This window comes from Pteropus alecto, unplaced genomic scaffold (assembly GCF_000325575.1).
Source record: "Pteropus alecto unplaced genomic scaffold, ASM32557v1 scaffold182, whole genome shotgun sequence".
Lineage (NCBI taxonomy): Eukaryota > Metazoa > Chordata > Mammalia > Chiroptera > Pteropodidae > Pteropus > Pteropus alecto.
In genome coordinates, this window is record NW_006433946.1 from 2,209,549 (window position 1) to 2,220,710 (window position 11,162).

The following is an 11,162-nucleotide window of genomic DNA, read 5'->3' on the forward strand; positions in this document are numbered from 1 at the left end:
TACAACATTAAAAGAAAACTTCCCAAATTAATGAAAAGTAGAGGTCCCTTCTGGAAACTAATGAATGCTTCTAAGCCACTCTTAGACCATATGTTATTCTGAAAATTAGATGAAAATACTATTCATTGAAGGTGTTATAAGTAAGGCTGCCAGGGTGTCTATACAATGCCAGTCATCAAGATTATGGAAAAACAGTGCCTAAAGTTTAGAAAAATAAGATCATAGGACTTCAGCTGTATTGTTAAGTGTCCTTAATTACCTGTAGTTTAAAAGTTTTGCTATCTGGTACAGTGTATAACATACTATGTTATAAATTCCATAGGGGAAGTAAACATAGAACCCACAACAACAACCCATCCAAGGAGTCATCACTGAAAATAACAATGTGTTTGTGTTTTTGAAACATTGTTCTTTGAAGCGTTAAGTAACTCATACTGTTTTAAACTGCAAAAGTCTTACCCAGAAAACTCTGAATTTTCCTGCCTTCAAACATAATCCTGAACATCAGTGGCAAATTAGAATCTCTTAGGTGAATCTACATGAATCAAGTGATTTTTTTTCAAAGCATGATATGCCTTATATCCATGCATGGTAGAAATGAACTGCTCTTAAAATTCCCACAAAATAAACAAGCCAAGTTATCAAGAAACAATATCCCCTGTCCCTTCTCTTTTCTATTTCTTCCTTACTGAATTAGGCAGAGCAAAGACACTGTGTCCACAAAATAAGAATTAATGACAGTAATAATATTAAAAAAAAAAGTATGTCAACATCTTAGGGAAGGTGGGATTGTAAGTGCAGTATTTCTTCATGTGCAGTTTGTTACTTCATAGGGGTCCCCTTTGGAATGAAAAGGCCTAGTGGAATGTGTGCTCCCCTCGAACGATGTGTGATGAAAACTCGTAACGGTCCTGGCTTCTGTAGCCACAGATGTTGCATTCCAGTGGGTCCCGGTAGCCATGGCAACCCATGTGAATGGTGTACATGACATGGTCTAGGAAAAGGACTCGGCAGTGCTCACACTTGAAGGCCCTAATCTGTTCTCCTTCCCCATTGAAGACTTTGTAGATGTCCTTCAGAGAGCCTTTAGGAGCCTTGGTGGCATCCAAAGCCTTGACATCCTCCTTCATATAAGCTGGGCTTTGTTTCCTCTTGGGATTTAAGGCAGGGTTTCCTTGGTAGGACTGGTGGTCATCATGGCTGCTTTCTGAGTCAGTAGAATCCAGGCAGCTATTGCTGGGAGAGGCCTCTCTTTCCTGGGGTCGACTCTTTGGTCTGATGAGAGAGATAGGGCCATCCATGTTGTTTTCATGACTATCAGACGTTTCCCTGCTAATAGGTCTTTCTATCCTATTTGGATGATAGACCTGAGAATAAGCTGAGCTTATAACTGGGGCCACCTCAGCGATTGTGCTTGGCGGGTGTTGCATCAGAGGGTGAAGGGCCTCAGCTCCAAGGTAGGTGATTGCATTGTTGATGGCTTGGTCCATCATATGAGGCTGCATCAGCTCAACCTCCTTTTCATATGGTAAGTTCATATCAAAGTGAATGTCTGGGTAGCTGAATCGCATGAGCTTTTCCCCTGAAAACAGAGAGGGGAAGAAAAGGAAAATGGAAAAAAGAAAAGGATACAACAAAATTAGTGGTTAGACTAAAAATATAAAAGTACAAAGCTAATGAAATCCATTTTGCATAAGATGGTATATCTTACTCTTTAGATCAAGTATTTGGGCTCTTTAATTCTGCTGAGGCTCACAAACACCCTAAACTTGCAAAGAGGATTAGTAATAAAAATTTCACAAGCCATTTAGACTTGTTCTAATGCCATCATGAAAATGCATCCAGCCTGAAAGATATGATGGAGTGTGTTATCTTATTTTCATTTGCTATTAAAATTTCCACTTGTCTAGAGTTCAGCAACAATATGAGAAAGAAAAAATATCAGGGACTATGCTTGTTTTTGCATATTTAAACATCAGTGACCAAGCCACAAAGATCATAAAGCAAGAGTGATCTGGTTATAACATCTATCACTTCACTGTTGTGTAGGGTTAATTTGGTTGATTTAGCTACCATACTTAAAAAAAAAAGTCAATTACAGAACCAACATATGTCATTCTGGAGAGTTCAAAGAAGTCACTACTTCAATACTATTAAAAGTTGTATTGTCTGATAAAGTGAATGACATTTGCAGCTATTTAAAAATAGGAGTTACTTCTGAAAGTACTTATATACTTGGAAAATATGTTTTTTGTTTTGCTTATTGAAAGGGATAATTTTTCATTCTTACATCACCCCTTCCTTATTCAGACATGTGTAAAATGTTTCTAGTATGTACACCCATTGTCAGTTTTCTTGACTGAAGGATCTTTGTACTTTTGTCTTTAATATTTACTTCAACAAATTTAATTTTGCTTCAGTATTTTACTTCAATATAATATCTAAACATTAACTATAAAAGAGTTTTGTGCATAGAATAAGTAATTTTAAGTTTTCTCCTTCAAATATCACCATCTATGGACAGAATATTTTCTTTTTAGATTTCTGCCACTAAAACGATGTGGTCTCCTACTAATTACCTAGTTACTCTGATGGGTAAATTTTATAGAAAAATGCTTCTTAAAAATATACATGGGCTTCTTATAAACATTTCTGTGTTGTTGTAGATGAATGCCTAACTTGTAACGTTGATAGGATATACTGATCCACAGAACTGCATTCTGGAAAAATGCTTTCAAGTAGCTAGTATTACCTCAGCTTTGAAGAAAGATCCCCAAAGTGAGATCAGGGTAATGATCAGAGCAATGAAAATGGAAGGAAAAAAATGAGAAATTATCTCATGGTACCTAGTTTAAGACATTGCCATGTCAAAAGTTTAAAAATTAAGCTATACAAACCTAATCTATACTCTCAAAGAGTTTACAGTTTAGAGGGAGTGATAGTAATTTAGGGATCCTTTATAATACAGTGTGATATGTGCTATGGGGTCAAATAAGAAGAATACATATCTCAAACTAGGGGAGTAAAAGAAGACTTCCTGAAAGAAGTGGCATCAGCAATATGAATGTGATGGCAAATATTAGCCAAGTAAAGGAATGTAGGGGTGGTAACAGGGCATGACTCTTTCAAGGAATTACTTATACTTCAATATGGCTGAGTATGAAAGTAGATGAGAAAGATGGAGTCACATAATTTAGGGCTCATCCAACAGCTAAGGAAATTGAATTTTATTCTGAGAGCAATAAATATTGAAAAGATTATACAGGGAAGTGACTTGACTAGATATTTATTTAGCAAGATGATTTAGAAAGTTGTTGCTATAGAGGCCACGGTGGCTTGAACTAGTATAGTGGTGGTGGAAGTGGAGAAAATTGGATGGAATGGAGAGAAACTTATAAAATATAGTTGTTAGGGCTTGGTGATTATCTACACATAGACAATGAGAAAGAGAAAGAACGTAAGCATGAAACCCGGGTTTTTGGCCTGGGAAACTTAGTGGATGGCAATGAGATAGAAAAGATGATGAATTCAGTAGAAGAAAACTATGAATAACAATCATGTACAGTGGTTACTGAGGTATAGTCCCAAACTCAGGAAAGATATCTGGGCTAGAGATGAAAGTCACCAGTTGATAGAAAGTAACTTCTAAAGCTATGGGAATAGATATTACCCACAAATAGGTAAAGTGTGAAGAAGAGAAGGTCAACAATAGAAACTGAAAGAACACCAAGGTTTCTATGCCTGCCCATGGAACAGTGCAAGTGGGATTCCTATACTGGGCTCCATGTTTAGAGAGCCCTGGGCCTTGCTCCTCATGGAACGAGGAATGTGGAGGGCCAAGGGAATGTGCCTATCTGGAGCTCATTCCCTAGATCACCCCAGGACCCCAGAATTTCTTGACAAAATGGCTCGAGCTTGCACCCAGGGTTGGCACAGTCCTCTTCGCAGAGTCCACCTTCCTGAATACCAACTGTGCTATTGGTATGCATACGTTTAGGCTTGAGGAATGGCCAACACACTACTCTTCACATGCTATGTGTGGGTACAGTGTGAAAAGAACTGAGGTGTCTACACGTGTGTGCCTGTGGCTCATTTCGGTATTGGACATAACCAAGAGTATGTCTAAGAGACAGGCCTGGCTCCAGGCCAGGGTGTGGTTCTGCTCATGATGCCAGGGTCTGATGTGGCACTCCAAGAAATGTGATAATTCAATATTCATTTGAACTTAGTCTTCTAAGTCAGAAAGGTAGCACGTAATAGTTTTTCAACTTGATTTATGTTAAAATATTTAGGCATATGATTGGAGGCCTCATTAGTCCTTTGTCTCCATTTGCATAGCTCTTAAGGGTAAATCCATAAAGGAGACTGAGAAAGAGCAGTCAAAGAAGCTGGAAGAAATGCAAGACAGGTCAATGTCAGAAACCGAGGAAAGAGAATATTTCAAAAGGAATTAATAGTGGTAAACGCTCCCTATGAGTTGGGGTCCACTAGATTTGTCACCATGGAAGCTAGTGGTGAACTCAATGAGAATAATTTCAGTGGAGCATAGGAGGAAAAAGCTAGGTTGCACTCACTGGGAAATGAATAGAAAGAAATTATGGAAAATGAGCATAGAGAACTCTTTTAACAACTCCCATCTTTGAAGAAGAGAAAGTAGGTAGTAGCTGGAAGGAGACTAGGTCTGAGGGAAGGGTTATTTGTTTGTTTATTTTATATCATGAGAGTTTATCACATTAAATGCTTAAATAAAAATGCCAATAGAGAGGTGAGGTTGAAATATAAATGAAGAAGAGGAAAATTAGTGTAAGGTATTTGGGGGGCTGGGATAGGAGAATTCCAGAGCATAAGAAGAAGAATTAACCTTAATCAGAAAGAGGGATACTCTTTCACTGAAACCAGGAGAAAAGCAGAAAGTATTCAGGTGGATGCATATAATCCTATAGAATTAGTTATATTATACTGAAATCATTTCAACTGATTTTATTCTCTGTAAATCTAGATATAACATAATCAAGGAGTAAGATACCATGTTTGCGGAGAGCAGAGATAGGTTGGATGGATTAAAGGAGGACTACTACGTAGTATGGATGGGACGACTGGTATTTGGGATCAGTTATTCATTTATAATGACACCAGTTTGTAAGGTTGTGGGATTTTCTCCAAAAGCACTAGCAGCTGAGTAGATATGGAAGAGAGGCTCAGTCAGCTTCACTAGAGAGTGGGGTTTCACCAGGAGAAGGTGAGAGAAGGACAAGGCAGGAGAGTCAAGAATATTGGCAAGAGGGTAGGTAGAAAAAGTGATGAACCATGAATCTAAGCTGGATCAGAAAAGAGCAGAGAAGACAAATATATACACAGAAAGCTCAGGGATCAGTGGCCTGGATGGCTTGACAAGGTCAAAGAACAGTATTTAGCAGGGACATAGAAAAAAGGAATTTATGTTAAGTGATGAAATTTTCGTTTCAAACAGCAAAAAGTTAACTGTGTGATTGTTAGCTATTACTACTAGGACAAAATCCAAATTAAAAAAAACAACATCAAATTCCTAATAAAGATTTAATGTCATTACTTTAAAATCAAAATATAAATTTAAAAAATCCCTCTTTTCTAAGAAATGCAATCAAATCAAATTGAGAGAACATAGCCCTAAGTCATAAAAAACATGAAAACTGACATTTTTAAAAATAAATTCAGAAGAAAGAATAGTAATGAATTTCATATTTTCCCAACTACACTAGTGTCTAGTTGAGATAGACACATTTAATGGGCATCCATCAAATGAATCAATTTTAAAAACAGATGAACTGGCATTTTTAAAAGTTACTTATAAAAAGAAAGAGACAGAAAGGTTACCTAGGGCCTATGGCAGGCCTGTTAATATATTCTTCTCAGGAGCTTTAAACTGACCTAGTACAATCTGGGATCCTTCTTTCAATGAGCTCTGTCAATCTCTCCAGCTTCTCTTAAAGTGACATTTTTGTGATCTGTTAGTTCTTCACTTTTAGATGGAAAGGAAACCTTCTCTAAGTGTTTATTGGAATTTAAATAGAATTTAATTACCTTTTCCTCCGTGAAATGATGAAAGAAAATATTTTCTCCCCATCACCACTCAACCCACATTAGATGTTCCACAATGCTCTTTGACACGGGAGTGTAAGACTATTTGAATATTTTTTCTTCTAATTTCTATAAGAATACATGTATTGCATATAAAATTAACGGCAATTCTTTATATTGAATCTCTATTGCTATTCATACAGTCTTTTTAAAAATTAGATGTTTTTTGTATCCTCAGAGATACTTTATGACTTACAGTATGAAGAATGATGCCAACTCTGAGTGTATCAAAGAATATCTAAGGGCTTGGAAATGAAAAAAGAAAACTCTAATATATCATATTTAATCTTTTCAGTTCAAAATCATAGGCTGGATGAAAACAAAGATCAAAATATGAAATACAGATCCAAATATGAAACATACTGATAGGATGCTGCATTAATTTTCTCATGCCGAATGTTAAAAACATTCTCTTCATCCTAGATCAAATACTGAAAATGTGAATATCACGTAAAGAAAACAATTTAAAAACCTAGTGTTGCAAATTTAAAAACATCACAAAACTGGCTAACAGGCTACACTATTTCTCTTAAGTATTTTTTTTAAAACTAAACATTTTTACATGCTATTTCACTTTATATACCATTGTGAAATACCAATTTACTACTTAGTCTTCCCTTTATTTCTTCTTCTTAGGTTCATATACCTAAGGGTGTGTGCGTGTGTGTGTGTGTGTGTTACACGTGGAGTGGCATAAAGTAGGAAAGAATAATGCAGAAAAGAGATTGGCATTTATTCCATGAGCTGATTTACACCATATATATTCCTAATACATGGGAAAATGTCTTTGCCCATTAAAATCACCTTTCAAAGAAATAAAAGCATCTGGAATGCTTACCCACAAACTTTTGTGGAGTGGAGCTTTTACGTTTTCCCATATTCCCCGTGAACTTCTCTATGACAGCAGGTCTCTCAAAAGGCACCAGAGAAATATTGTTGTCCATAATAGGCTCTTGTTCCTTACAATCTTCTATAGGAGGTACTATATAAAACCATACAAAAAATGCAATCTGATAATTTCTTCAACATTTTAAAGATACAAAGCTGGATTTTCCACCTCAATATGTGTTAAACAGACATAAGCTAGTATGCTTGAATAAGAGCAAGCAGAAATATAACCTCTAGCGTTAAAGTACACGGTAATTTTACTCACACACACAGAGGATTTGTTTTTGTCTGAGTCTTTCTCAGATCAATGACATAAACTGTTGCCACTATTGGTGGCAAATATGTTCATCCTTTTTCTCATCTTATTCCTCTGAAAGTGTTTTTAACATTGATTAAAATCAATACTACTTTAAGATTGCACTATTCTCAAGGCTTTTGGAGTTTATTTTTGCAAAACAATTTAAGTCACTTGTTTTGGAGGAATACTTCGACAGACACAGAATAACAGCACGATATTTAACCAGCTTTTTTTCACCCATGTATTTTCTTGTAGCAGATTTTCTATCTGATGAGCTCAGTGAGCTGGTAGCCCTATTGGCAGTCGCTAAATACCTGCACAAAGCAGCCTTCACGAAGGAGATCCAGTTCTGAATGTGTCTATGCATAGTAAACTGTGGTAGCTTTATGATTGTAATTTATTTTTTAAAAGAGGCCTATAGAAGGATAAAATAATATATTTCCAAATTGGCATATCTGCTCACTAAACTGCTCTAATTCATTTGACCTAACCTCTCCAACTGCTCCTTCCTCATCCCATTTGTCTAAGTTGCTATGGGCTAATGTACTAGCTCATAGATACTGATGTTAGATATTGATATTCATAGTTCAGACAAAGGACTTATAAAAGTTGTTTTTAAATAAAAATACTATCAAAGAATGTTTAACAGTGTAATATCTGAAACAGATAAAGATCAAGTGATTAAAATCAATGTTCACAGGAAAGACCACAACTTATCACTTTTTTATTTTTGCTGCTTTCTCCAGTTGTACCTGTGCCAGTACTGTTTGGAAACCTAGAGTTTTCATATCTTAGGGTATCTTTACTGGTTCAGCATGCAGTGTAAAATGATTTATTTTGCTCCTTTCAATTCGTAAAGAATAGTTCCACTGTGTGAAACACAAGGCATTCTCATTTATAAGGGCGGACACTCAGATAAAAGTTAAGAAAATCTAGTATACAATTCAAGTGACCTATTTAATAAGCAACACAAATTTGAAAAAAATTTGAAAAAATGAAAAATAGCATTAGAAAAATGTTTTCCTAAATTAGACATGTTTAAAGAGATTGACATTCAATCTAAGTTTTGGGTTAACCTAATATCGTGTAGTAGATGGAATAGAAAAATTTAATCTTCAATCTTTTTTTTTATAGAGGCTCTAATTATGAATGGCAAGAGCTCTGCAATTATTAGATGTGAATTTGTAAAAAAAAAAAAAAAAAAAAAAAACCCAAGATGAGATTTAGAAACAGGGAAACACTTAGCTCATTTTCTATGCTGAGATAATTAATGATTATCAAGGGGAAAAAGTAAGTCCCCATATATTATGTAAAACATTGTGTTGTCTCTTAGAAACAACTAAAATTACAAAAGAAAAAAAAACTTAAACAGTAAAGCAAAGAAAGTACAACCATAGAATTCAAATAAGGAAGGACAGGCAGATGAAATGTCAGCGGTGATGTGATGGGGAACCATGTAATTAGCTACAGATTATTGTCAAAATCTTAACTTTTGTTTTCGGTGGTGGATTCGTAAGCATTTACTACACTATTTAAAAAAATATAGACCAAATAACTAAAGACCAAAGATGAAAATAAGCCATGGACCAGGATCCAAAATGAAGGAAGGACAGAAAGAAACGTTTGTTGTTCTAAATTTTGCTAAAAAACAGTAAAACTCGTTAACAGGGTTTGCCCCAAAATTGAATATACTAATTAGTTTTGAAATGAGTAGTCTAAAACTTGGCAGTTTTGCTCTAAGTCTCACCTTGAATTTTCATATTTGCACACATTTAACACTCAAAACGAAACCTGGGTGTGGGAACTGTCCCACACCACATCCACCTCAATTCAGATGATTTGTCCCAAGTTCAATGAAGCTCATGTGAACTGAAAACAATGACTTCGGCAGAGCTCTGGTCTAAATTCCACTTTACAAGTCTTTTACATATCAAATACCGACCTTTTTGCTATCATATTGACAATAACAACAACAATAACAGCTGACGTATATTATGTGTTAAGTACTGTGTTAAGGCTTTGCATTTAATAATTCATTTAATGCTTAATTGTACCAATGCTGAGGTAGGTACAATTACCATCTCCATTTTACAGATGGAGAAACAAAGACTCAGATATGTTAAGTAATTTCCTCAGAGTTTACATCCAGTTAGCAAGGAATATATGAGTTGATGGTCTGGCTCCAGAGGCTGAGCTCCTGGCCACTATAATATAGTATTCTTTGTAGACATAATTCGAATATTGACTTTTTATAAACAAGTTTGACATATTTTTAGTCTGCCACTGGGAAAATATCTGATACATTTTCTCAATTACATAACTAATCTGAATTTTTGCTTTCATAGATCTGGGTGTAACTCATCAAAATGTTTCTGGATATATATTGCCTGAAACACAAAACAAGTTCCCTACTTAACTCAATAATACATTAATCACATAGTGAGACATTCCTGTAGGCTAAAAAAATACCAATATGCTAACTTGTTAGAGAAAACATCATAACCGGATATCTTCCTTGACTTTATTTTTGAAATTATAACCAGGATAAAAACAGATCTATACTTGCATTATTTCATTATCTCATCACATTGATAAATCATAAAGACAGAGCCTTAAAAGTGTTCCCAACTTATAGCTATTGTACTGAACAATCCACTCAAACATCAGATTCCAAGGAGACACAGTCTGAGGGGCCTAGATGAAGTCATATGTCCATCCCCTTGCCAGAAGAGGGCAGGGCACATAGACTGACAGTCCCACCATGGCTTCATGCAATGGGAAACAGTTCCCTAAAGGGAAATGAAAGTCTTGTTATCAAAAGGGCAAGCAAAAACAACAGACATCTTCTATATTGTCACAAATTTTCTCCATGTTGCTGAATCTAAAAGAAACTTTTCAGTTGTCTTAGTTTGAGAACATTGGACAACGCTGATACTTGCTTTGGCTTCTGTGAAATCAAAAACTCTTTCCATTTTCAAGCCTTCTGCTCTTACTCATCTTCATGGCTTTTTTCTTGGTGTATTCTTGGCCTTCTAGATGTCTCACTCTATACTTACCCATATAACCTTATAAAACCTATTACTTCAGGCTACTACCTAATAATGATGGCTCCCACATCTTTATTTCCCACCCATATTTCTCTTGAGAGCTTAAGCTATATATAGCTCTTCTCAGTTTTACTTAGCTATCTCTCCCAGGTACCTATAAGACAATGTATTCAAAAACTGAAATCTCCATTTCCCTCTCCAAACTTTCTCCTATTTTCCTAATTTCCATCAGTGAATGTCACTATTCTCTACCAGGTCATCCATGCTAGGTAACTTCTGCAAATCCCCTACTTCTTCCTTTCACCCAGTCTCCTGTCTCTCCTCCCAACCACCTTACCTTATTATATACATACATGAAGGTCCCAAGTGTCTTAGATTCTACATCTGTAGTTGCTCCAAATTACTTAACTTTTCTGCATATTGCAGGCTACTAAGCCAACTCAACCAATCAGCAGATTGTTGCGATGCTCTACTTGCCTCTTTCTTGACCCTTCTGATCTATCTCCCATGTTTCTAACAATAAAATGTTAATGTAATAATGCTTTTTAGAATAATTACCAATTCTTCGCTTAGCACAACAGGCCGTTGATGCCTTGTTCACAGCCTGTATCTCTAGCCTTATAACCTTCCAATTTTTCTTGCTCTTACAAACTGGGCTCTAATTATACATAGCTGCTTGTAGGTTCTTAACCCACCATGCTCTTTTAGACTTTTGTTTCTTCATACATGCTGTTCTCTCTACATGAAACACTCTTTTCCACTTATTTAATGGGCTATCTTGCCTTTCAAAACTCCATTCAAATATCTTTCCC

At 35.7% G+C, this 11,162-nt stretch overlaps 1 protein-coding gene across 14 annotated transcripts in view; it reads right to left on the bottom strand.

The window, feature by feature from the left end:
• Positions 1 to 401: 401 nt before the first annotated feature.
• Positions 402 to 11,162, bottom strand: part of IKZF2 (IKAROS family zinc finger 2) — a 144,285-nt gene continuing 133,524 nt past the window's right edge. For 13 of the 14 annotated variants that reach the window (XM_015586723.2, XM_025044417.1, XM_025044418.1 and 10 more), the window contains 2 exons: positions 6,956 to 7,099; positions 402 to 1,582 (listed from right to left, as the gene is read on the bottom strand). In XM_015586723.2, the coding sequence (XP_015442209.1) occupies positions 858 to 1,582; positions 6,956 to 7,099 (869 nt within the window). In that variant the 3' untranslated portion in view covers positions 402 to 857. The remainder of the gene's footprint in view (positions 1,583 to 6,955; positions 7,100 to 11,162) is intronic. The other variant, XM_006908497.3, reaches the window with a different exon arrangement.